Source organism: Takifugu rubripes, chromosome 3 (genome assembly GCF_901000725.2).
Source record: "Takifugu rubripes chromosome 3, fTakRub1.2, whole genome shotgun sequence".
In the NCBI taxonomy this organism is placed as follows: Eukaryota; Metazoa; Chordata; class Actinopteri; order Tetraodontiformes; family Tetraodontidae; genus Takifugu; species Takifugu rubripes.
This window is the reverse complement of record NC_042287.1, coordinates 6,933,913-6,958,694: the sequence shown is the minus strand read 5'-3', so window position 1 is coordinate 6,958,694 and position 24,782 is coordinate 6,933,913. Positions and strand designations below refer to the sequence as shown.

Below are 24,782 nucleotides of genomic sequence, written 5' to 3'. Positions count from 1 at the left end.
CCACCCGATCTTCCACGACAGGCTCATCACCCACGGTTCCTCATGGAAACAGGCGGTGAAATAAACTCATTATAAGCTCATGTCATAAGCTTGAACACATTTTGCTGATAGTTATTATTATTATTATATTATTATTATTGCAAAAATAAAAAGGGCATAGAATAAACTTGTGTCATAGCCCAAAATTACTTTTTATTCTTGTTTTATCAACGTTGTTTGGCCTCGGTGCATAGCAGCATTCTCGTTTTCTTCTGGGTTTGTAATCACCGTGGATGACATTCCTGCCCCCTAGAGGCGCTGGGGCGAGGAGCAGGATTTCACACACAAATGAGCATATTTCGACAAAATTGTAAGTTTGTAAGTTATCGAACGGATTGGACGCATTGAAATTGCAAACTACAGTGAAAACATCTTACTTTCTAACTTAAATTAGAAAAAGGCATATATAAAGGTGCCGACGCGTGCGCTCCTTGGAGTTATAATGACAATTAGAACATGCACGATGTTATTCTATCGCCTCCGACAGTTGTTCTATGTTTTAAAGTGACTGACAACATCCTAGTCCGATTAATCAACCACACATTTTAAGTAACTATTTTATAACAGCTCGAGCTCCATACTAGAATGACTCCTGAACCTACTAACGTCGAAATATGGTGTTTTATTCTTGAACATGTTCAGGAAGCCCCGCTAACGCAGGGCATCAAAAAATTGAGATAAACTCTTGTTGAGCCTCTCCACGGAAATCTTTAGTAAAAGGCGAAAGATTTATACGATCTGAAGAGAATCAAGAGTGAACTACAGCTACCTCCAGTGGTGGTCCACCCGATCTTCCACGACAGGCTCATCACCCACGGTTCCTCATGGAAACAGGCGGTGAAATAAACTCATTATAAGCTCATGTCATAAGCTTGAACACATTTTAAAATGACTGACAACATCCTAGTCCGATTAATCAACCACACATTTTAAGTAACTATTTTATAACAGCTCGAGCTCCATACTAGAATGATTCCTAAACCTACTAATGTCGAAATATGGTGTTTTATTCTTGAACATGCTCAGGAAGCCCCGCTAACGCAGGACATCAAAAAATTGAGATAAACTCTTGTTGAGCCTCTCCACGGAAATCTTTAGTAAAAGGCGAAAGATTTATACGATCTGAAGAGAATCAAGAGTGAACTACAGCTACCTCCAGTGGTGGTCCACCCGATCTTCCACGACAGGCTCATCACCCACGGTTCCTCATGGAAACAGGCGGTGAAATAAACTCATTATAAGCTCATGTCATAAGCTTGAACACATTTTAAAATGACTGACAACATCCTAGTCCGATTAATCAACCACACATTTTAAGTAACTATTTTATAACAGCTCGAGCTCCGAACTAGAATGATTCCTAAACCTACTAATGTCGAAATATGGTGTTTTATTCTTGAACATGTTCAGGAAGCCCCGCTAACGCAGGGCATCAAAAAATTGCGATAAACTCTTGTTGAGCCTCTCCACGGAAATCTTTAGTAAAAGGCGAAAGATTTATACGATCTGAAGAGAATCAAGAGTGAACTACAGCTACCTCCAGTGGTGGTCCACCCGATCTTCCACGACAGGATCATCACCCACGGTTCCTCATGGAAACAGGCGGTGAAATAAACTCATTATAAGCTCATGTCATAAGCTTGAACACATTTTGCTGATAGTTATTATTATTATTATATTATTATTATTGCAAAAATAAAAAGGGCATAGAATAAACTTGTGTCATAGCCCAAAATTACTTTTTATTCTTGTTTTATCAACGTTGTTTGGCCTCGGTGCATAGCAGCATTCTCGTTTTCTTCTGGGTTTGTAATCACCGTGGATGACATTCCTGCCCCCTAGAGGCGCTGGGGCGAGGAGCAGGATTTCACACACAAATGAGCATATTTCGACAAAATTGTAAGTTTGTAAGTTATCGAACGGATTGGACGCATTGAAATTGCTAACTACAGTGAAAACATCTTACTTTCTAACTTAAATTAGAAAAAGGCATATATAAAGGTGCCGACGCGTGCGCTCCTTGGAGTTATAATGACAATTAGAACATGCACGATGTTATTCTATCGCCTCCGACAGTTGTTCTATGTTTTAAAGTGACTGACAACATCCTAGTCCGATTAATCAACCACACATTTTAAGTAACTATTTTATAACAGCTCGAGCTCCATACTAGAATGACTCCTGAACCTACTAACGTCGAAATATGGTGTTTTATTCTTGAACATGTTCAGGAAGCCCCGCTAACGCAGGGCATCAAAAAATTGAGATAAACTCTTGTTGAGCCTCTCCACGGAAATCTTTAGTAAAAGGCGAAAGATTTATACGATCTGAAGAGAATCAAGAGTGAACTACAGCTACCTCCAGTGGTGGTCCACCCGATCTTCCACGACAGGCTCATCACCCACGGTTCCTCATGGAAACAGGCGGTGAAATAAACTCATTATAAGCTCATGTCATAAGCTTGAACACATTTTAAAATGACTGACAACATCCTAGTCCGATTAATCAACCACACATTTTAAGTAACTATTTTATAACAGCTCGAGCTCCATACTAGAATGATTCCTAAACCTACTAATGTCGAAATATGGTGTTTTATTCTTGAACATGCTCAGGAAGCCCCGCTAACGCAGGACATCAAAAAATTGAGATAAACTCTTGTTGAGCCTCTCCACGGAAATCTTTAGTAAAAGGCGAAAGATTTATACGATCTGAAGAGAATCAAGAGTGAACTACAGCTACCTCCAGTGGTGGTCCACCCGATCTTCCACGACAGGCTCATCACCCACGGTTCCTCATGGAAACAGGCGGTGAAATAAACACATTATAAGCTCATGTCATAAGCTTGAACACATTTTAAAATGACTGACAACATCCTAGTCCGATTAATCAACCACACATTTTAAGTAACTATTTTATAACAGCTCGAGCTCCGAACTAGAATGATTCCTAAACCTACTAATGTCGAAATATGGTGTTTTATTCTTGAACATGTTCAGGAAGCCCCGCTAACGCAGGGCATCAAAAAATTGCGATAAACTCTTGTTGAGCCTCTCCACGGAAATCTTTAGTAAAAGGCGAAAGATTTATACGATCTGAAGAGAATCAAGAGTGAACTACAGCTACCTCCAGTGGTGGTCCACCCGATCTTCCACGACAGGATCATCACCCACGGTTCCTCATGGAAACAGGCGGTGAAATAAACTCATTATAAGCTCATGTCATAAGCTTGAACACATTTTGCTGATAGTTATTATTATTATTATATTATTATTATTGCAAAAATAAAAAGGGCATAGAATAAACTTGTGTCATAGCCCAAAATTACTTTTTATTCTTGTTTTATCAACGTTGTTTGGCCTCGGTGCATAGCAGCATTCTCGTTTTCTTCTGGGTTTGTAATCACCGTGGATGACATTCCTGCCCCCTAGAGGCGCTGGGGCGAGGAGCAGGATTTCACACACAAATGAGCATATTTCGACAAAATTGTAAGTTTGTAAGTTATCGAACGGATTGGACGCATTGAAATTGCTAACTACAGTGAAAACATCTTACTTTCTAACTTAAATTAGAAAAAGGCATATATAAAGGTGCCGACGCGTGCGCTCCTTGGAGTTATAATGACAATTAGAACATGCACGATGTTATTCTATCGCCTCCGACAGTTGTTCTATGTTTTAAAGTGACTGACAACATCCTAGTCCGATTAATCAACCACACATTTTAAGTAACTATTTTATAACAGCTCGAGCTCCATACTAGAATGACTCCTGAACCTACTAACGTCGAAATATGGTGTTTTATTCTTGAACATGTTCAGGAAGCCCCGCTAACTGCAGGGCATAAAAAAATTGAGATAAACTCTTGTTGAGCCTCTCCACGGAAATCTTTAGTAAAAGGCGAAAGATTTATACGATCTGAAGAGAATCAAGAGTGAACTACAGCTACCTCCAGTGGTGGTCCACCCGATCTTCCACGACAGGCTCATCACCCACGGTTCCTCATGGAAACAGGCGGTGAAATAAACACATTATAAGCTCATGTCATAAGCTTGAACACATTTTAAAATGACTGACAACATCCTAGTCCGATTAATCAACCACACATTTTAAGTAACTATTTTATAACAGCTCGAGCTCCATACTAGAATGATTCCTAAACCTACTAATGTCGAAATATGGTGTTTTATTCTTGAACATGCTCAGGAAGCCCCGCTAACGCAGGACATCAAAAAATTGAGATAAACTCTTGTTGAGCCTCTCCACGGAAATCTTTAGTAAAAGGCGAAAGATTTATACGATCTGAAGAGAATCAAGAGTGAACTACAGCTACCTCCAGTGGTGGTCCACCCGATCTTCCACGACAGGCTCATCACCCACGGTTCCTCATGGAAACAGGCGGTGAAATAAACACATTATAAGCTCATGTCATAAGCTTGAACACATTTTAAAATGACTGACAACATCCTAGTCCGATTAATCAACCACACATTTTAAGTAACTATTTTATAACAGCTCGAGCTCCGAACTAGAATGACTCCTAAACCTACTAATGTCGAAATATGGTGTTTTATTCTTGAACATGTTCAGGAAGCCCCGCTAACGCAGGGCATCAAAAAATTGCGATAAACTCTTGTTGAGCCTCTCCACGGAAATCTTTAGTAAAAGGCGAAAGATTTATACGATCTGAAGAGAATCAAGAGTGAACTACAGCTACCTCCAGTGGTGGTCCACCCGATCTTCCACGACAGGATCATCACCCACGGTTCCTCATGGAAACAGGCGGTGAAATAAACTCATTATAAGCTCATGTCATAAGCTTGAACACATTTTGCTGATAGTTATTATTATTATTATATTATTATTATTGCAAAAATAAAAAGGGCATAGAATAAACTTGTGTCATAGCCCAAAATTACTTTTTATTCTTGTTTTATCAACGTTGTTTGGCCTCGGTGCATAGCAGCATTCTCGTTTTCTTCTGGGTTTGTAATCACCGTGGATGACATTCCTGCCCCCTAGAGGCGCTGGGGCGAGGAGCAGGATTTCACACACAAATGAGCATATTTCGACAAAATTGTAAGTTTGTAAGTTATCGAACGGATTGGACGCATTGAAATTGAAAACTACAGTGAAAACATCTTACTTTCTAACTTAAATTAGAAAAAGGCATATATAAAGGTGCCGACGCGTGCGCTCCTTGGAGTTATAATGACAATTAGAACATGCACGATGTTATTCTATCGCCTCCGACAGTTGTTCTATGTTTTAAAGTGACTGACAACATCCTAGTCCGATTAATCAACCACACATTTTAAGTAACTATTTTATAACAGCTCGAGCTCCATACTAGAATGACTCCTGAACCTACTAACGTCGAAATATGGTGTTTTATTCTTGAACATGTTCAGGAAGCCCCGCTAACGCAGGGCATCAAAAAATTGAGATAAACTCTTGTTGAGCCTCTCCACGGAAATCTTTAGTAAAAGGCGAAAGATTTATACGATCTGAAGAGAATCAAGAGTGAACTACAGCTACCTCCAGTGGTGGTCCACCCGATCTTCCACGACAGGCTCATCACCCACGGTTCCTCATGGAAACAGGCGGTGAAATAAACTCATTATAAGCTCATGTCATAAGCTTGAACACATTTTAAAATGACTGACAACATCCTAGTCCGATTAATCAACCACACATTTTAAGTAACTATTTTATAACAGCTCGAGCTCCATACTAGAATGATTCCTAAACCTACTAATGTCGAAATATGGTGTTTTATTCTTGAACATGCTCAGGAAGCCCCGCTAACGCAGGACATCAAAAAATTGAGATAAACTCTTGTTGAGCCTCTCCACGGAAATCTTTAGTAAAAGGCGAAAGATTTATACGATCTGAAGAGAATCAAGAGTGAACTACAGCTACCTCCAGTGGTGGTCCACCCGATCTTCCACGACAGGCTCATCACCCACGGTTCCTCATGGAAACAGGCGGTGAAATAAACTCATTATAAGCTCATGTCATAAGCTTGAACACATTTTAAAATGACTGACAACATCCTAGTCCGATTAATCAACCACACATTTTAAGTAACTATTTTATAACAGCTCGAGCTCCGAACTAGAATGATTCCTAAACCTACTAATGTCGAAATATGGTGTTTTATTCTTGAACATGTTCAGGAAGCCCCGCTAACGCAGGGCATCAAAAAATTGCGATAAACTCTTGTTGAGCCTCTCCACGGAAATCTTTAGTAAAAGGCGAAAGATTTATACGATCTGAAGAGAATCAAGAGTGAACTACAGCTACCTCCAGTGGTGGTCCACCCGATCTTCCACGACAGGATCATCACCCACGGTTCCTCATGGAAACAGGCGGTGAAATAAACTCATTATAAGCTCATGTCATAAGCTTGAACACATTTTGCTGATAGTTATTATTATTATTATATTATTATTATTGCAAAAATAAAAAGGGCATAGAATAAACTTGTGTCATAGCCCAAAATTACTTTTTATTCTTGTTTTATCAACGTTGTTTGGCCTCGGTGCATAGCAGCATTCTCGTTTTCTTCTGGGTTTGTAATCACCGTGGATGACATTCCTGCCCCCTAGAGGCGCTGGGGCGAGGAGCAGGATTTCACACACAAATGAGCATATTTCGACAAAATTGTAAGTTTGTAAGTTATCGAACGGATTGGACGCATTGAAATTGCTAACTACAGTGAAAACATCTTACTTTCTAACTTAAATTAGAAAAAGGCATATATAAAGGTGCCGACGCGTGCGCTCCTTGGAGTTATAATGACAATTAGAACATGCACGATGTTATTCTATCGCATCCGACAGTTGTTCTATGTTTTAAAGTGACTGACAACATCCTAGTCCGGTTAATCAACCACAAATTTTAAGTAACTATTTTATAACAGCTCGAACTCCATACTAGAATGACTCCTGAACCTACTAATGTCGAAATATGGTATGTTATTCTTGAACATGTTCAGGAAGCCCCGCTAACGCAGGGCATCAAAAAATTGAGATAAACTCTTGTTGAGCCTCTCCACGGAAATCTTTAGTAAAAGGCGAAAGATTTATACGATCTGAAGAGAATCAAGAGTGAACTACAGCTACCTCCAGTGGTGGTCCACCCGATCTTCCACGACAGGATCATCACCCACGGTTCCTCATGGAAACAGGCGGTGAAATAAACTCATTATAAGCTCATGTCATAAGCTTGAACACATTTTGTTGATAGTTATTATTATTATTATATTATTATTATTGCAAAAATAAAAAGGGCATAGAATAAACTTGTGTCATAGCCCAAAATTACTTTTTATTCTTGTTTTATCAACGTTGTTTGGCCTCGGTGCATAGCAGCATTCTCGTTTTCTTCTGGGTTTGTAATCACCGTGGATGACATTCCTGCCCCCTAGAGGCGCTGGGGCGAGGAGCAGGATTTCACACACAAATGAGCATATTTCGACAAAATCTTAAATTTGTAAATTATCGAACGGATTCGACGCATTGAAATTGCAAACTACAGTGAAAACATCTTACTTTCTAACTTAAATTAGAAAAAGGCATATACTGTATAAAGGTGCCGACGCGTGCGCTCCTTGGAGTTATAATGACAATTAGAACATGCACGATGTTATTCTATCGCCTCCGACGGTTGTTCTATATTTTAAAATGACTGACAACATCCTAGTCCGATTAATCAACCACACATTATAAAAGGCAATTATGTAATGACTTATTGTCATATTAAAGTTGTTCCTGAATTCATTAATGTGGTAATATTATTTTTTATTCTTGAACATGAGCAGGAAGCCCCGCTAACGCAGGGCATCAAAAAATTGAGATATACTCTTGTTGAGCCTCTCCACGGAAATCTTTAGTAAAAGGCGAAAGATTTATACGATCTGAAGAGAATCAAGAGTGAACTAGCTTAATGCTGCCGGAGTGGTCCGACACATTTTCCCTGAGAACATCTTGACCGACGGTTTATGTTGAAATTGGTAAGCCGGTGAAATACATCGTTACATATAATTCCCAACTAAGAAGACCCTTTATGGAAAAATATGTGGTTTAATTACAGATTCACTCAAGTATATGTTTATAAATTTGAACTGCAACATGCGCGCTAAGGATTATGGGAACAGGGCGAACTAGACCACGCCTCTGGGAGTGACATATTTCGCCAAATACCGCTTGTATAGTGACATTTCTTTTATTTATTACTGTAAAACATTGCCATCGCCAAATATTACATTTTTAATTACAAAATCCGTCCAAAGAAGATTACGTACCTCCTCCATGCGGCGCAGAAAGTGGACAGCGCTTTCTTTCTGGAGCGCGCGTGTGCTGTAAAAGCGTGTGCACGCGCAATTGTACAGCTCCATCGCGATTAGCAGAATATATATTTTCAATTGTAGGAAGTGAGGATTTTTGATGGTTTGATACTTAGTTGTAAATTGAGAGTTAGGCTAAGGAAAGATAAAGGTAAGAAGACAGGTATTCCTTACAAACCTGGAAATATTGGACGGTAAATCTGCTCCTAATGCCCATATGAGAAAATAATACACGCTTAACATTTAGAAACTCCAAATTTAAAGTCAATAAGTTAATTTATTGATTGGTATAACACATATAAGTAGTAAATAAATTACTGTAAATGTGAACATACCGTAGGACACATAAGGTACATAATGTACCTTGAAACTGAGTGGTGGCAGCATTTCACCAGACATGTCAGAGTTTTTTTATATATATATTTCCCAAAGAAAGCCATTGTCATTTTTTCAGCCTCCCCATGGTTTCAGGATGCAGGAACAGCCCGGAAGGGTTGTCAAAACCATGCCCGTCTGAGCGCGCCTATCTGTGGGTTGACGAGTCATAATGAGTGCTGGCCAGGTGGAGAAAATGAGCAAGGAAGAAAGTGAGGACTCTCCTCTCACTGTGTGTGCATGTGTGTGTGCGTGGGGCAGGGGGGGCTGAGCACTAAAAGGGGGAGAGGGATGATGCGAGGGAGAAGCTCTGTATTTATTCCAGATTTTGGAGTCTCGCTGCAATGTCTCCTCTTCACGGTGCTTTTGACTTAATTCTTCAAAAGTAGTGAGTATAAAATAGGACTGGCAGCCCCTGGACAATCAGTTTTACTGACTGGAGAAACGTAACAATATAAAGATGTTGTGTGTGAACTTTTTCATCACCTGTATGTATCTTCTCCCATCAGCGGTGAGTCCAGAAGTGAACACTTCTTCATATGTGCATGTTTTATGCCTGAACTATTCTATAATGTTAAGTACCGTAAAACTTGAACAAAGGATCTGTACTTGTACTCAAAGTTAAACAGTTTCATACATGCTGAAGGAGTATGAGTTTTCATAGACAGATGTGAGGACTCCAGCCAGTTTTCTTGTGCGTCAGGTGTGACTCTACACTTGTGCCATATGATAATAATTGCATAATATAATGGCTATTCTTAGCATTTGTATGAATTTATATTTGTTTATATATGTTGTCCACTCTTGAGCAGCTAATTACAGATAACATTCAAGTTGTAACCTAATAACACAGACCAAAGTCATTGGTTACTGTCAGTAAAAGTGTCAGATGTGAAGAACTGATAACACAAGAAATGTCATTTAATAACAAATGAATTTAAATATCAATACTGTGTTTCTTAAACTCACATTACAGTTTAAGTAATGTTTTCCCTCATTTGGGTGGATGGACCCTAGAAAATTGGCAGTTTATGGTTTTGCATCTGTTGTTAAAATGCACTCGCTGTTATCAGGATTCTTTCTGCTTCTGCAGAGATGTTTACGATGGTGTTGCGTTTGCATTCACTCTGCCACCGGTGCTCAGTTGCAGGCTGTGTGCTGGCATCTTGACACACAGCCAGTGACACGGCTGTCACGGAGTGGGCTCCAATTAGAGGAGCTGGAGATGGAGGTTTTCAACAATAAGGCACCTCTGGAGTTCACTCCAGGCTGGCACACATGGTTGAGATGTTTAAGGAGTCCCACAGGGTGATAAGAAATGCCATTGACAAATGATTAGAATAGATTCTATTTCTAAACAAGTTTCTACTCGTACATATTTTTACTTGATAACTTGTGATTGGATGATGGATGGATGGATGATTAATCAATCTGAAGATTTGATCATGTATTAGATAAAATAGGCAAACAAACATGATATAAAATCAGAATTGGTAGTAAATGAGAAGAAATTATAACAGAGAAAAGTTGTTTCACACATCTGAGACATTTTTCAAACCTTAGAAGTCTATACTAACCCTGCACCAAGCATATTAATATTTTATCCTCCGATGTGTGTGTGATTTGTCGCCCTTCTGGGTTATTGATTGATAAATAAATAAAAATCCAGCTGATAATGAGGTTGCATTGAAAAGAGAATTGAATGCTCTACCAGGAGGGGAGAAAGAGGACAACGAATTAAAATGTGTTGATGGCTATATGTGTGTGTGTGTGTGTCTGTGTGTGTGTGTGGTTTCTGCAGTCCTTGCCTGAAGTGACCCATCGATCGCAAGTGTTTCTCATACGGTGATGTACACCAAAGCATGATTGTTTTAATCGATCACGCCCGTTTTGTAATCTAGTTCGTGTGCAACTGTCCTTTGTTTGTCTGTCCTGATGATCTCAAGGTTTCCACAGATTTCTCTCTTGTGTAAATACACTGTGATTGAATACGTCCCTGACAGCAGAGTTGAGTTCATATTAACCTCATCAAAATCCAGCAGTTTTTGTTCCTCTCAAGACATCTAATGTTATTTAATGTACAATCATAAATATTCTAAACTGCAGCTACCAGCAGTTCCTTCAGGGAGCGTTTCAATCACATGTTTAAATAGCAGCAGGAACGTCAGAAATCCCCTGTGCTGAGCATAAAGTCATTACCTGCCAAGTGTCACCATCAAGGCCAAAGGTATCGGGAAACATTTTCACAACAATGACAAAAGCCCCCCAAGGATGAGATCAACATCTAAGATGCCCCCTGGTAGTAGGTTGCTTCACATGGGCAGACCTGAAACGTGACATCATTTTCAGCCACCCCTCATACCGAGATTACAACTCGATGGATTTCTGAAATTATTTTTAAGATAGATTCTCTCAGGTCTTATCAGGAACATTTGTTTTTAAATCGACCGTCATCAGACCAGATCGGTTTCAACTATTGGATGCCATTAAAACTGGGTGTAACAGCATTTGCTATTGTGGTTGGTGGTAGCTCAGATTGGTGGGAACTGAGCTGGGAAGTGGAGGGTTCTATGTTCAAGGCCCATTCCAGACAAAGCATGGAAGGTGTTCTGATAGTAGGGGAAGTGCCTTCAGAGCACTGCTGTGGTACCTTTAAGCAATGCTCACATAGGGCCCAGCGATGAACTGGTGACCCATCCAGGGGTGGACCCTCCCTCCACCCATATGTGCACCCTTCCCATGACCCCAAAAGGGATAAAGCAGATAAGAAGACAAGATGAGATCATTTGCCATCATTATTCTACAGCTGAGTCCTGTTGGTGGAAGGCTGTGTGGCACATTACCCTGCTAGGTGTGCCTAATCTGTGCTTACAGATGCTAGTTTGCTTTCCCTAATCATCACCTTGAGCAGCTTGGTCAGGTAGGGTTCATAACTGCTCACCTTCTACCTCACGTCCACAGTGCAATGGCAGGTTGATAAATACAGCAGTTAGAGTCAGGGCATAACGTTGGATACAGGCCCTGATCTAATTCAGTTATTGTCTGTGTTGTAAGCAGTCTCCTATTGTTGTCCCAGGTCCAAGAAACAGCCAAACCTCTGGGCTTTCCCAGGCAGCAACGGAAAGTGGACGTGAGAGGGAGAAGAGGTGTCGTTGGAGCTGCTCTGAATGTCAAACAAGTAGAGAAGAACTTGCAGATCATCTCCACCAAGCACAAAACACCTTCATATGGCTCGCATGGTCCGTACGGATGGTCTCAGAATGTCTCGCAAGCCCTTGACCAGTATCAGTACCGTCCTGTTTCTAAAGTCAAGCCCCCAGCAAAAACATCTGCAAAGTCCAAGAAGATCCTGGGCTGGGGGGATTTTTACTTTAACGTCAAAACAGTGAAGTTCAGCCTCCTGGTGACAGGGAAAATCGTGGATCACATCAACGGAACGTTCAGCGTCTACTTCCGCCACAACTCTTCCCGCCTGGGGAACATATCCGTCAGTATCGTCCCGCCTTCTAAAGCTGTAGGATGGGAGGTGTTTGAGCCAGGCCCTCACTCCAAAAACTCAGTCTTGGACCCAGACCTGACATCTCAGTTTGGTCCACCTCAGTCCACCAGCGCCAACACGCCAAACCTACAGAAACCGCAAAACGATGCGACGGTGGTGTCGGAGCTCAACTGTCGCGTTGAATACCAGAGAACCAACCGGTCGAAGAAGACCAAACCCTGCATGTACGACCCGGGGCAGACCTGCTACTCTGAAAACACCCAGTCCCAGGCGGCGTGGATCTGTGCCAAGCCGTTTAAGGTCATCTGTATCTTCATCGCCTTCTTTGGCACAGATTACAGGCTGGTGCAGAAGGTCTGCCCTGATCACCACTTTCAGGCAGAGCAGAACCAGCAGCAATTTGGCTGATGGACTCAGAAACATTTACCATGACACGTGGACCAGTGATTTTTCTTCCTGCATCTTTCAAAATGTCGTAGCGCTTGTGATCGTATTAATGGAGAGTTGTGTTTGTCTGCATTCATCTGCCGAAAAGCTCCAGAAAAAGAAAAGTCTGACTCATTCATGAGGTCCTTTTATTTAAAGGGCTTCTGATATCTCTGAATATTCATGAGTTCCTATTTATCTGGATGTGAAAACGAGCAATGGCTGTGCATTTCGAATGTGACGTTCGCCGTTTGAAAAAAAAAAAATATATACATGTGCATTCATCCATAATACAAAATGAAACTTTAGGCATTAATCATTTGTGGCTTTTCAAACTTTGACTGCTTTGAAGTAAATGTTTTCTATAAAATGAATATCTTGCCTGCAGTTTTGTGCATCTTTTCTTCCAATAACTTGTGCAGAGTGAACAGAAACAGGGTTGACGGTTCCTACCAGTGGCTCAGACACACACACACACACACACACACACACGCGCGCGCAGGTGTCAATCCCACTTTTACACTTTGCACTTTGAACAGTTCTTTGTTTTCTGGTTCTTCGCTGTGCGACATGCTTTCTCTGTCATTACGACAAACATTACGGGTGAGTACACTGGTTAATTGTTTTAAAACAAACAAATATCTACATACATTCGCATGTACGAATATCTATTTACATAGGCATCATAGGTAAAATTTCACATTTTGTTTAAAAAGGTTTTACTGCAAAGGGGAACTCGGGTCCCTTTGTTCCTGCACTGTTCCGTGTGTCTCATAAGTCTTTTTTCTATTAGCATGAGATTAACTTGGACTTGTCACCATCACTAGAAGAAACAACGTTGTTCCTTCCAGAACACTTTTCGTTAATGCCGTTGAAGCAAAGAGGGCGAGAGTGCTTTGTGTAACACTGGCTTGAAACCATAACGAAGATACGGAAAATTAAAAGGAGACTTGTTTTTCTCCATTCATTTATGTACAGCCGCTAATCTACCTGGTTGGCCAAAGTAACAGGTGGTTGCATAACTATCACGCAGGAGCATGCTGCCTTCGACAAACAAAGACCCTGATAAATAAGTCACTTCGTGTGTGGTCAGCACTCTTAATACGCTTCATGTCTGAGGTTGTCCGTGACTGCTCTGCTGAACACTTGCTGTTTTTCTTTCAGTGGCTGGTTTAGAACATCAAAGGACATTATTCTAATACCCGCAGTACAGAGTATTCTAATTTGTTAGTGATGAAAGTGTTTTTTGTACAGGCGGACTCTCACAGAAGGTTTTCACACAACAACACAGGAGAAATTTTGGTCAATAATAAATAAAAACCATGTACGGGGGAAAAACTTCTTTATTCCAAGTAGGGACTTAATGGTAAAATAAAGGGTTTCCAGCTCATCTGGGCGTTTCTTCAGAAAAACAGACCCTCGCATTTTATCATTGAATTGTGTTTCAGAACTTTACATCTTGACGTAATTGTAAAGGGCGACCATCTTTTCAGCCTCTCGTCCTCAGGGCCACAGGATGCGCCGGTCAGTCGTGCAGTCGGGGCCTGAGCTGGACCGGGCAAGAGAGCCTGGCCCAGGACGACCCGGAGATGTGGAAGCTCCTGCAGCAGGAGAAGGACCGGCAGTGCCGGGGGCTGGAGCTCATCGCCTCAGAGGTTAGAACTGCAAGTGTAATCCAAAAAAGCAGAATGCTTTAGTGTTATGCTGCTTCTTCGGGTGCAATGAGTTTTAAAAGACCCAGAACCAAACTGTCAGTCACCATTGTTACATCTGCATTTCTTTCATTATTTAAAGGTTCATGGGATTTTAGAGTTTTCAGCTATTGAAAGCATGCTGTTCCTAAATTCTGTGAAAGTTCTGCATCCTGCAGCACCGTCGGTCGCAGTCACAGTGAAATATTTTGATAATTGTGTGCATTTGTGCTGCAGCGGGGTGACTCCCAGTTTTCTCCCAACTGCTAAAATTGTATTAGTTGATTTTTAGGCGCAACATCAGATTCCTTTTCTGATGTTCAGTCGAAACAGACGCCATCATTCATGCATGTTTACACTTGAGTGTGATTTGGAAGTCGTTTTTAAAAAGTCATGGAGAGATCTGTGACATGGAAAGGTTTTAAATCCCTCAGGAACGATTGGGAAATCGCTGAAGGGTGACAGATTTGGAATAATAGGAAGGTAGAAAAGGTGGCTGAGGCAGAGATGATGAGCAGAAGTGAGACAGGGAGAAATACTCAATTCACATTTATTTTCCTCTCAACAGCTCCATCTTTCCTCCAATTCTCAAGTGTCTTTGGCAGGTTTGACAGTGTGCTGAATCCCGCGGGGAGTCAGTAATAGCTGAGCTGGATGTTCACTGCAGCAACATGTTCATAAACCCTTTATATAGGCTGTGATGATGAACCCTTTAAAAAATGCAAGGAAAATGTGACTAGATGTGATATTCCTTCTAACCTCACCACGATTACCCAAAAAAAGAGATATTTTTTGCTTTTGTTTTTGGTTAGTTAAAGTTAAGGACACGACAATCGGCTTCTTAATATATGAGCATGATGTGCAAAATTGACGCGTGGCTTTGGATCCTGAAATCTCATGTGTCTGGTCAGAACTTCTGCAGCCGCGCAGCTCTGGAGGCTCAGGGCTCCTGTCTGAACAACAAATACTCTGAAGGATACCCTGGACAAAGGTACACGCGTATCATGTTATTCTGCGTAACTGACACATAGCTTGTAAATGTTACCAAAGACTTTCGCAAGTTAAAATGTCATTTTGTGTGGTTTAAGCTTAAATCTGCTTTTTTTAGTGGCCTTGAGCTCAGAGGTAAAGTTACTTATGACAACCAAACAGAGAATTCTATGAAAGATGAGTTTCACTATTTCTTAGGTACTATGGAGGGGCAGAGATTGTGGATCAGATTGAGCTGCTGTGCCAGAAAAGAGCCCTCAGTACCTTCGGCCTGGACCCCAACCTGTGGGGGGTCAACGTCCAGCCATACTCTGGATCTCCCGCCAACTTTGCAGCTTACACCTCTGTCCTGCAGCCTCACGACCGAATCATGGGCCTGGATCTTCCCGATGGAGGACAGTGAGTGAATACAGAATGTAGTAAAGTTTGAAGAACTAACGAGAATTTATTGACTTGAAGGGGGGGGGGGGGGCTGGATTGCATAAATGCTTTGAACATATAGAAGGCAAATTTGAATGCTCAGATACGAGAAAAAGGTGTTATTTCTATTCCACATCACTTCAGCTTAACCCATGGCTACATGACGGACACCAAGAGAATCTCAGCCACCTCCATCTACTTTGAATCAATGCCGTATAAGCTGGATGTGAGTAACGGGATTGGATTTAATAAACCTTCACACCAGAGTTTTCAAAGTGTGAAGAACCAAGCTGCTCTGACAGGGTGTCGCAAGTGATGCTGCCATTCCCCTCTTGTGAATATTCTCTTTTCATCCTGTCATCCAGCCCAGTACAGGTCTCATAGATTATGATCAGCTGGAGAAGACCGCCCGGCTCTTCAGACCCAGACTAATCATAGCAGGAACCAGCGCATATGCTCGTCTCATCGACTACGCCCGGATGAAGAAGGTAGGTCAGGAATTTAGATCAGTCAGTGTTTCTTATGTCTTATAAAATTATGTGTCTTATGTTAAAAATGATTTAACAGAGTGTGTTTGATAAAAAAAAATAATTAATGCCTGTGTGTGTCAGCTTTGTGTTGAACTTAACTCCTACCTGCTGGCCGACATGGCGCATATCAGTGGCCTGGTTGCAGCAGGCGCTGTTCCCTCTCCCTTTGAGCACGCTGACCTGGTCACGACCACTACCCATAAGTCCTTGCGTGGCGCAAGGTGAGTAGTTTGCTTTTTACCCCTTAAGTAAGGGCAAAGTTGGGAAAGATCAAGCATTAGAGTGAAGGGAAGCTAAATTGTGGAGTCCACATGAGGACGTGAGGCTTTACAGTCGATGAGAAGTAAATCTGGATTTCTCTTTAAATTGCAGAGCCGGTCTGATCTTCTACAGGAAAGGAGTTCGGTCCGTGGATAAGAAAGGGAAAGAGGTGCTCTATAACCTGCAGGAGAGGGTGAACTTTGCCGTTTTCCCCTCCCTTCAGGGTGGCCCTCATAACCATGCCATCGGTGGGGTGGCTGTGGCGTTGAAACAGGTCCTGGATAGTTCTTAATATTCATTAGCAGTCATCAAAAAGGGGGAAAACAAGATCTCTGGCAAACACTCCGCAGTCATCTGTCTTCTCCTTTGCAACCTCCTTGATGTGACACATCTGTCTCTGCAGGCTTCCACTCCCATGTTCAAACAGTACATCTCTCAAGTGATGCTGAATGCCAAGTCAATGGCAAATGCCCTGCTGAAGAGAGGCTACACCCTGGTGTCAGGTATATGTTTTTATTGTTTTTCAGATGCCATTTAGGTGACCTCTTTCTTTGCTCGTACTCCAGTTTTGACTATTGGATAAAGTAATGCGCTTCATCTCCCTCCTTCCTGTCAGGCGGAACAGACAACCACCTGGTCTTGGTTGATCTTAGACCTCGGGGGATGGATGGGGCACGAGCCGAAAGGGTCCTGGAGCTGGTTTCCATCACTGCCAACAAGAACACCTGTCCCGGAGACAAGAGCGCCCTGACCCCAGGAGGAATGCGACTCGGTACTCACATAGGAGGAATTACAATGTGATCAGTAGATGTGTGTAAATCTGAGTATCCTTAGCGAAGCGACGCAGGAGCGTCGGCTCAACCTGTCAGCGCCACTGCATGGAGCCAAATCCTTTCATTCTTTCTTCTCTGAGTCTCGTTTGCCTTTGACATGTCTGTCATTCCGAAAATTCTGATTAACTTCATCAATATCTAAAAAAAAAAAGATCTTTTTTGAGGGGGGGGTAAGTTCTCTTACCTAGATTTTGCTCTTTCAGGGACTCCAGCTCTGACATCCCGTCAGTTCAAGGAAACCGACTTTGAAAAGGTCGTGGCGTTTATTGATGAAGGGATTCAGATCGCGCTGGATGTGAAGAAGAAGACGGGTGAGTGAGGAAGATGCTTCTGGTTTATAGCAAATGAGTGCATCATGAGTGGGGACCTAGCATTATTGACGGTGGGGTTGTTGGCCATTCCAGGAACTAAATAACTGTGGATAATGTCTGAATGAAGAAAAAAAGAAACTCTTTAGATCTTTTGTTCACAATTAAGCATTTATTTGCCAGTTTAGGACTAATACCATTCAAATTAAAGGTGCTCCTGGTTTTGACTTCATTCAATTTTATTCAAAGTCTTTATGCAACAACTTTAAGTTTCAATACCTTTTGCTAAATCTTTAAACACGTGTCAAGATTGCCTTTTAAGCCTGTTGCCGTGGTTCCTCGTCTCGCCAACAGGGAACTTGGCCAGCTTCAAGGCCTTTCTGCTGGAGGACGCAGAGACCGCGTCCCGCATTGCAGAGCTTCGCCAGAGGGTAGAGCTCTTCGCCAGGCCCTTCCCCATGCCTGGATTTACTGACCACTAAGGTCACTCTATGTCCACCTGCAGCTGACCTTCAATAACGTGACGTGGCCCTTCTCTTTCATTTTTTTTGGCCCCGTTACCACGGTACCAGTCCCTGCTCCAATGTGGATCAGGATTGTTTGAATTGAAACAGTCATTTCTACAGGATTCTTTATTAAGCGGGGCCATAACGTGCAAATTCCGCCATTAATGTGACACCACTATGACTGTTTATGTGTTTTATGGGTTAGAAAGAAATAATGCACCTGAGTTTCTAAAAATGGGATCTCAATATTTTATTTGGGAAGAAGCACCACATAAACTGTAATGAGGCTCCATAATGACGTCCACTTAGGCTGTTTACCATGACATGAAAGCTCTGCACTGGTGAATGTTTTCCTGTGGTTAGTGCAGCATCGTCGGCTTCCACTCTTCATTCAAATGTGTTTTCAGAAGGACCCTGAGTGATCGGTGCATTTGGCTCTTTTTCCAAAGCAAAAGCTTCGTCCCAAAGCTTCGAACCGACTGCGTGCTCAGATTACAGACAAAGTTCAGGCAGAGACATATTTCCTATTTGTACAAATGCTCCCTTCTGTGGTCGTTGTTTACTTTTGTCTTTGAAATAAAAGCTTTGTTTTCTTGAGGAAATACTGCCCACTGCTGTGTAGCGTTCAACTGATTTTGCAGAGACAAATGATGATAAGAGAGAGGAAGCCACTTCTAAACATCAATCCTTGTTAAAATGCTGGAATTTCCTCTGAGAGATCTTTAGATAGCAACAGCAATCAGTCAAGAAGATTGTCAAAGTTCCTGTTCTCCCCTTTGCTGCCACTCTGTACCTTCTGTAAAAAAACAAAACATAAGCACCTTGACAGAATTTGTGTTGTCACTCTGTCCTGCTGTAACCCCAATAAAACTAATACCAATAACCAGAGGCAGTATTATATATATACATGAGAAGGAGGGGATTACGTAACCCTGCAGCCCTTCACTGGCCTCAGAAAAACCTTCAGAGCTTCTGTTTTCTAACATTTCCTCTGTTTCTGAGATGGCTGCAGTCAGATCAGTCAGATTAAAGAAAACCCCTCTTCTTCTGTTCAAATCACTAATTCCATTTTGATGTATTTATTTATTATTCTGAAAGGAAAGTTCCACTCTGAGACGCTGTATAAAGCAGCGCAGGCGAGCTGCTGAACGCAAAGTGCTGCTTCCTGCTGGACCCGCTAAATATTTACTTCACTGTGGAACTAAAGGGACTTTTGTTTTATGAGTCTGTCTGTCCCCAAGTCAGCTTCTTACTTTGGCTTCCAATTCTCCGGTTGGAGGTTGTGGCTCCGCGGTCTGCCAGAGGAATGTGTCCCTCGACGGACCGAGCCAGCTGTACTGGAGGTCAGAGGTCAGGGAAACTCTCAGCTCTCTTGTCAGAAAACACACAAACAAATAAACAGATGCGGCATACATGATTCATCCATTTATAATCCAGTTTCTCACGACCTGACAACTTCTCTGGCGCAGTTTATTCAGGCTTCAGAGAGCTTGCTGATGTGTGCAGTTTTTCTTTTTTCCATTGCTGTTTGTGTGATATTAAAGCAGAGATAACATGTGTATTATTATGTATTATTGTGTCTTTAGAGAGATAAAACAGAGATCTGAGGATTCCACACAAGAGCTTGTAATCTAGCCTGGAAGTAAACTGGTGCATGTGTGTGTATGTGTGTGTGTGTGTGTGTGTGTGTTCTTGTGTTGTGTGTGCGAGTGTGCGTGTGTGTGTCATATGTTAATGCCATCGTGGTGACTGCTCAATATCCTCTCACCAGTGAAACTAAACACACACAAACACACACACACACACACACACACACACACACACACACACAGACACAAATCAATTAATCAAACAACAAAGTGGCAGCTGCCCCACCAGCAGGTGTGTTGGTCCATTGTAGATGCTGGAAAAAGATCCGTATCTAAACGCCGTCATCAACACAACTCTTGCAGCCACACACGAATCAGACTTCATGTATCTTTGTCAGCTCCGTCTTGCAGGGCGATTTCTGACTGACACAATTGTGTGATGAAAAACTCTTTATTTTCATGTAAAAATGAAAAACGTGCAGCTAAATACAGCTTATCTAATAACTGACACCACAGCGAGCGGCCCAGCATGCACATCTCCTTAAGAGTCAAGCATATTTATGTAGATTTATAGCAATCATAGAAGTTCAGAAGAACACAGATGCTCACCACAAAACCTGCAAGGCCAACGCTGAAACTATCACCAGACTTCTGCGTCAATCAAAGGATGAAAGAAATAGCTCAGAAAAGTACTAACACTATCTAGCTACATAGAATCGTCCTACATGTGCAGTCAGGATCCATTCGGGGAAAGGTTTAATATGCCCAATTTCCCTTCCACCTACAGGCTTCATGGGGGGGGGGGGTCGGACCATGTTTATGCTGCTTCTTTGTTGCAGAGCTTCAAAACTCTGGCCCCTCCTTCTTCAGGTTTTTGTAGTCCGTGGAGATGGCAACAAACTGAGGAGGATGAGAAATCCCTTCATGCATCTTCCTCTCATAAATGAATTATTTAAATCTGTGTGACTGTGGATGCGTGTGCAGGTCGTTACCTTGTACTGGTACGTGGGGTCGAGTTGGTTCCATGGCTCAGGGTTACTGGTCTTGTTCCAGCTGAACATAAACATTTAAACTGATTTAGAATACGCTCATGCACCACTCAGGTTTCCCCTGTAATAGCAGAAATGTCGTAATCCAACATAAGAACAGAAACGATGAGCCAAAATCTGTCGCTCTCCTTTCTGACCAAATGTGAAAATAGTCTTCAGAGCAGCCACAAAAAAGTGAGGCTGGTCTTAGGAAAATGGACAGGCTGCAGAGATCGAATGACTGACCTGTAGAACGATGGGATGATGCCCCTCTGCCCCCACGTTTTGTCTTTTTTAGGCCTTCAGTGTGTCGGCTGTTATTACTGCAACTCTAACTGTGATCTATCTGCTCTTAGAGCAGCAGGAGCAGAGATGAGGTCCCAGCCAGTGTAGGTCAGTCAGGGAGAGCATGAAACTGGGCAGAGATCGCTGCTGCCGCCATCGGCACAAGGTTGAATAATGCAAAACCTCTGAAAAAAGGTTAAATCGTGTCCTAATGCATCCGGATAATGATCTTAGTTTCAGTGAATTTAACCATCCTGATGGGAAGTGAATCATATTTGAGGGACATAAAGACGACCCATTGACAGATGTTTCAAAATTTGAAGCATTTATGTTGTACAATATCACATTAGAATATCGTCCGTAATGTTTTCCAAAGAGAGTGTGAAGGTTCTTACGTAACGTGGGGTCCTTTGGCCAACCGAATCAGATAAAGAAACGCTCCACCCATTCCCAAACAGATGAAGAAGAACTGTGGGATGAGCTAAAGAGGTGGAGACACACTTTCAGTTTAGATTTTCACAAAAGTAACTTGGATCACTAAATTATAAAAGAAAAGTCTCCATCTTTGGTTGGATTCCTGTCATAAAGCCACATCACTTCAGGTTTTCAACACTAGTCAGACAAGGTCTCCATTTAGTCATTTGTTTCATCCCTTAGAGTCGTGTGTTGACAGCTGTAGCTTCTGTAACTTGGCTCAGAGGAAGGGGCACAGGAGATTCCACAGAAAGACTAATAAACTCAAGAAAATCTGATACGTGTAGTCCACTGGGATGTTATACAGACCACCATGAAGGTGGAGGCCCCGGGGACCAAACGTCAATTCAGATCCTCCATGGATCATTTGAATAAAAACTTAGATATTATTCTGACTCCTTTTCTTTGTATTTCGCTTCAAAAACAGTGTTTCAGTCAAAAACAGCTGCTGAGCTAAATTCACTGAATGGAAAACAAACTAAAAACATTCTTAACTGATGGCTGACAATTACTTTGGTAATGCTGAAGTTTCCTGTTTAACTTGAATTTTCTCTATTTCAACACAATTATCACTTTGTGACATTTTCTAACACCCAACTCAACAAACATGAAATAACAAGTTAGATTTATTTAATGAGGGAAATTGTCCAAAACTGTGTCTGCATTGATTTAACGTCACGCTGTGCAGCTGCCTCGCACAGGCTCCGCCCCCTCCTTGACTCTATGGAAACGCCAATCAAAGGTCAGCCAATCACAACATCCGTACTTGAAGTCCTCTAAATTTAATCGCATGCTGAAGAATTTGACATAAGTGGCTCCAGGCCTGGAACATTTGTGTACACATGCTGCAGATTATGTTACTTTCCTGACGGAGGCTTATATTAAAACGCTTTTTCCGCTGATTATTCAAGAGTTTTCACTGGATATTTACTGACTGCTGCTCCTTCCTTCGGCTAGATGTAGCGACGTGCATGTTTATGACAGACAGTAAGGAGGTCTCACTGTAGATATGAAGGCAGCGGTTTACAGTGGTTTCACTCTGGAAGCAGCCTGTCTGTCTCTCTGTCTGTCTGTCTGTCTGTCTCTCTGTCTGTCTGTCTGTTAGAATTTGATCAAACAGGTTTGTGGAGGCTCAGGGATTTGTTCCTTGCTGCTTCTGTCTGTCACAATGATGGAACATACAGTAACAGAGAGCTCTGGGAGAGTCTCATAGGGATTCTTTTTATTTCCTGCTGCCTCTTTCTCTCTCTCTTCTGTCTCTTTATCTCTCTCTCTCTCTCTTCTGTCTCTATATCTCTCTCTCTCTCTGTCTCTCTCTGTCTCTCTCTCTGTCTCTCTCTCTCTGTCTGTCTCTCTCTCTCTCTCTCTCTCTCTCTCTCTCTCTCTCTAGCTCTCTCTTCATGGGAGACTGATCTGATGGCAACAAAAACTGCCCCTTGACTCTATGGCTGTGCTGCTGATTAAATCAATGCAATTGTTTAAATTATGTCTTTATTTATTTATTTTATTCATTTATGATAATTTTTACTTTGATTTTTACGAGCATGGCAGCGCCATAAAGGATTATTTCACTTTTTAAATGATTACACTTTCTTTGAACTACTAGTGCATGTTTGTAAATACGTTTTACTATGCTAAAAGCTCTGCTATATTTATATAAATCTATTACAGATGTTTACATATTAGGATGCTACGATATGAAAATTACAGAGGAAAGTTTTACAGGTGCGTCATCTGTGCAGACTTAATCCTTAAAGGAGTAGATCTCCCTCAAACATGATCAAATTTGCTGTCAAAATGATGTTTAAGTATATTTCTCAATAACAAAAAGAGGGGAGAAATCAAGATTACTTACTCCAGGGTGTTTCTTGGCATGCTCTGCTGCCTTCCTGAATATCATTGTCAAATTGTAAACTTGATTCAACAAAGTTTATGTTTCGGGCCGTTGTCACCAAAGTCAGTAAGCTTTGTGCAGCCGTGCAAGGACGGGATTTAGACCTGTTGCTCCCTGCGGGGGGGGGGGGGGGGGGGGGGGGGGGGGGGGGGATGGGAGGAGGCAGAGGAGGAGGAGGAGGAGAAGCAGGTCATTTACATCTAATTACAGCTACTTCTGCTTCTTGCTGGTGGAGATTACGCCATGCTGGACACTTTGGAACTGTTTCATTTTGGACAAACAATGATGTTTTGTCTCATTATTAATGGAGCCGCAGACATTTGATGCTCGAGTCTGTGTGTCCTATCAAATTGTGTAAGCTCCTGCAGAGCACAGAGGCCTTTTGTGCCTCATTTCCTTTGCTAGATTTTAAATATTTTAACCCGTTGGGAGCCTGCTGGAGGAAATGGAAGCATGTATAAAAGGCTTTTGAAGGGTCACAAGGGACTATTGATGTTCAGTTGCCCAAATCACATCAATAAAATATATACAAAACAGCAAAAAAATATAATTCAAAAGCAAGAAAATAGGGAAGAATAAAGAGCCACACATGAGAAGGAGGCTTTTTAAGGTCAAAGTGATGCTCTAAGTCTGGAACATGTTTGTGTTGATTCTTTATAATGAAGTTTAGCAAACCTTTATGTGCACGATAAAGAATAATTACTTGCACTGAAGTCAAATTGCATCCTTTTTAAAAGTTGAGTAGTTTCTTGTTTATTCCTAGGTTGTGTCATTGGAGGACAAAAACATAATTATTCCTCATAATCATCGTGTTTGCGCGGTTTTAAAGACTTTCCAAAATCCAATCCTGGAATTAAAATGCGTAGAAGACAGAATTTGGAGGTAAAGGATCCTGTTGACCATTAATTTCAAATGAAGACATTGACTTAAGCAGCCGTCTGATGTGCGGCGTGTCGGATAAATGAAGAGGGAAAATATGCTTAAACCTGGACATGATTAACTCTGGGTGATTGTCAGCTCTTAAATCCTCTTAAAGGAGTGATCTTCATACAATAGTGTCAAAATCAAAGAGAAAATATGATACTGCTGAAAAAGGAAAAGAGGGGAAACACTTTTAGAAATCTCATCTGGCTCCACAAACAATCTAAAAAAAGATCTTGGTATAAACCAAATATTTCAACCAGCAGTTTTTAAACCACAGTTACAGTATCTCTTACAGTGTGTGATATTATCCCGAACAACATGAAGAGGATGTTGTTATGGATGTTTATGAGACACACTTACA

The 24,782-nt window shown here is 41.6% G+C and overlaps 3 protein-coding genes, 1 long non-coding RNA gene and 14 other non-coding genes across 25 annotated transcripts in view; 2 read left to right on the top strand and 16 right to left on the bottom strand.

The window, feature by feature from the left end:
• Positions 1–8,470, bottom strand: part of LOC115249150 (uncharacterized) — a 13,191-nt gene extending 4,721 nt beyond the window's left edge. For 3 of the 8 annotated variants that reach the window (XR_003887846.1, XR_003887845.1, XR_003887850.1), the window contains exons 1-11: positions 7,368–7,890; positions 7,166–7,217; positions 6,547–6,654; positions 6,345–6,396; positions 4,958–5,065; positions 4,756–4,807; positions 3,368–3,475; positions 3,166–3,217; positions 1,779–1,886; positions 1,577–1,628; positions 190–297 (exon numbers count right to left, since the gene is read on the bottom strand). This is a non-coding gene — a long non-coding RNA (uncharacterized lncRNA). Of the gene's footprint in view, positions 1–189; positions 298–1,192; positions 1,245–1,576; positions 1,629–1,778; positions 1,887–2,781; positions 2,834–3,165; positions 3,218–3,367; positions 3,476–4,371; positions 4,424–4,755; positions 4,808–4,957; positions 5,066–5,960; positions 6,013–6,344; positions 6,397–6,546; positions 6,655–7,165; positions 7,218–7,367; positions 7,891–8,346 lie in introns of those variants that run through there. The other 5 variants (XR_003887848.1, XR_003887847.1, XR_003887849.1 and 2 more) reach the window with 5 other exon arrangements.
• Positions 684–797, bottom strand: LOC115249380 (U5 spliceosomal RNA). The gene has a single exon (XR_003888079.1). It is a non-coding gene; the product is annotated as a U5 spliceosomal RNA (small nuclear RNA).
• On the bottom strand, positions 1,068–1,181 carry LOC115249396 (U5 spliceosomal RNA). The gene has a single exon (XR_003888095.1). It is a non-coding gene; the product is annotated as a U5 spliceosomal RNA (small nuclear RNA).
• Positions 1,452–1,565, bottom strand: LOC115249390 (U5 spliceosomal RNA). The gene has a single exon (XR_003888089.1). It is a non-coding gene; the product is annotated as a U5 spliceosomal RNA (small nuclear RNA).
• LOC115249379 (U5 spliceosomal RNA) lies at positions 2,273–2,386 on the bottom strand. The gene has a single exon (XR_003888078.1). It is a non-coding gene; the product is annotated as a U5 spliceosomal RNA (small nuclear RNA).
• LOC115249395 (U5 spliceosomal RNA) lies at positions 2,657–2,770 on the bottom strand. The gene has a single exon (XR_003888094.1). It is a non-coding gene; the product is annotated as a U5 spliceosomal RNA (small nuclear RNA).
• LOC115249389 (U5 spliceosomal RNA) lies at positions 3,041–3,154 on the bottom strand. Its single transcript, XR_003888088.1, has one exon. It is a non-coding gene; the product is annotated as a U5 spliceosomal RNA (small nuclear RNA).
• On the bottom strand, positions 3,862–3,976 carry LOC115249404 (U5 spliceosomal RNA). Its single transcript, XR_003888103.1, has one exon. It is a non-coding gene; the product is annotated as a U5 spliceosomal RNA (small nuclear RNA).
• Positions 4,247–4,360, bottom strand: LOC115249394 (U5 spliceosomal RNA). The gene has a single exon (XR_003888093.1). It is a non-coding gene; the product is annotated as a U5 spliceosomal RNA (small nuclear RNA).
• Positions 4,631–4,744, bottom strand: LOC115249388 (U5 spliceosomal RNA). Its single transcript, XR_003888087.1, has one exon. It is a non-coding gene; the product is annotated as a U5 spliceosomal RNA (small nuclear RNA).
• On the bottom strand, positions 5,452–5,565 carry LOC115249378 (U5 spliceosomal RNA). The gene has a single exon (XR_003888077.1). It is a non-coding gene; the product is annotated as a U5 spliceosomal RNA (small nuclear RNA).
• LOC115249392 (U5 spliceosomal RNA) lies at positions 5,836–5,949 on the bottom strand. The gene has a single exon (XR_003888091.1). It is a non-coding gene; the product is annotated as a U5 spliceosomal RNA (small nuclear RNA).
• Positions 6,220–6,333, bottom strand: LOC115249387 (U5 spliceosomal RNA). Its single transcript, XR_003888086.1, has one exon. It is a non-coding gene; the product is annotated as a U5 spliceosomal RNA (small nuclear RNA).
• LOC115249377 (U5 spliceosomal RNA) lies at positions 7,041–7,154 on the bottom strand. The gene has a single exon (XR_003888076.1). It is a non-coding gene; the product is annotated as a U5 spliceosomal RNA (small nuclear RNA).
• LOC115249386 (U5 spliceosomal RNA) lies at positions 7,866–7,979 on the bottom strand. Its single transcript, XR_003888085.1, has one exon. It is a non-coding gene; the product is annotated as a U5 spliceosomal RNA (small nuclear RNA).
• A 634-nt stretch (positions 8,471–9,104) lies between the features above and the next one.
• Positions 9,105–13,058, top strand: LOC101063390 (neurexophilin-4-like). Its single transcript, XM_029833713.1, has 2 exons — positions 9,105–9,274; positions 11,840–13,058. The coding sequence occupies exons 1-2, from the start codon at positions 9,224–9,226 to the stop codon at positions 12,668–12,670; spliced, it is 882 nt and encodes a 293-aa protein (XP_029689573.1). The 5' UTR covers positions 9,105–9,223; the 3' UTR covers positions 12,671–13,058.
• Positions 13,059–13,161: 103 nt separating this feature from the next.
• Positions 13,162–18,837, top strand: LOC101061908 (serine hydroxymethyltransferase, mitochondrial-like). Its single transcript, XM_003976337.3, has 12 exons — positions 13,162–13,291; positions 14,182–14,343; positions 15,291–15,370; positions 15,568–15,768; positions 15,934–16,015; positions 16,155–16,277; positions 16,401–16,540; positions 16,692–16,854; positions 16,984–17,083; positions 17,197–17,352; positions 17,617–17,724; positions 18,076–18,837. The coding sequence occupies exons 1-12, from the start codon at positions 13,259–13,261 to the stop codon at positions 18,201–18,203; spliced, it is 1,476 nt and encodes a 491-aa protein (XP_003976386.2). The 5' UTR covers positions 13,162–13,258; the 3' UTR covers positions 18,204–18,837.
• A 1,414-nt stretch (positions 18,838–20,251) lies between these two features.
• ndufa4l2a (NDUFA4 mitochondrial complex associated like 2a) lies at positions 20,252–23,609 on the bottom strand. The gene is made up of 4 exons (XM_003976339.3): positions 23,459–23,609; positions 21,525–21,610; positions 20,809–20,869; positions 20,252–20,716 (listed from the first exon to the last, which is right to left on the bottom strand). The coding sequence occupies exons 1-4, from the start codon at positions 23,501–23,503 to the stop codon at positions 20,660–20,662; spliced, it is 249 nt and encodes an 82-aa protein (XP_003976388.1). The 5' UTR covers positions 23,504–23,609; the 3' UTR covers positions 20,252–20,659.
• Between the last annotated feature and the right edge of the window lie 1,173 nt (positions 23,610–24,782).

Bases quoted from the DNA above. Each gene is read 5' to 3' on its own strand.
- LOC101063390 (XM_029833713.1), top strand. From the start codon at position 9,224: ATGTTGTGTGTGAACTTTTTCATCACCTGTATGTATCTTCTCCCATCA. The intron at 9,275-11,839 runs GTGAGTCCAGAA...TTGTTGTCCCAG, and splicing joins TGTATCTTCTCCCATCAGCG to GTCCAAGAAACAGCCAAACC.
- LOC101061908 (XM_003976337.3), top strand. From the start codon at position 13,259: ATGCTTTCTCTGTCATTACGACAAACATTACGG. The intron at 15,371-15,567 runs GTACACGCGTAT...ACTATTTCTTAG, and splicing joins GAAGGATACCCTGGACAAAG to GTACTATGGAGGGGCAGAGA. The intron at 15,769-15,933 runs GTGAGTGAATAC...ACATCACTTCAG, and splicing joins GATCTTCCCGATGGAGGACA to CTTAACCCATGGCTACATGA.
- ndufa4l2a (XM_003976339.3), bottom strand. From the start codon at position 23,503: ATGATATTCAGGAAGGCAGCAGAGCATGCCAAGAAACACCCTGGA. The intron at 21,611-23,458 runs GTAAGTAATCTT...CCACCTCTTTAG, and splicing joins ATGCCAAGAAACACCCTGGA to CTCATCCCACAGTTCTTCTT. The intron at 20,717-20,808 runs GTAACGACCTGC...CATCCTCCTCAG, and splicing joins ACCCCACGTACCAGTACAAG to TTTGTTGCCATCTCCACGGA.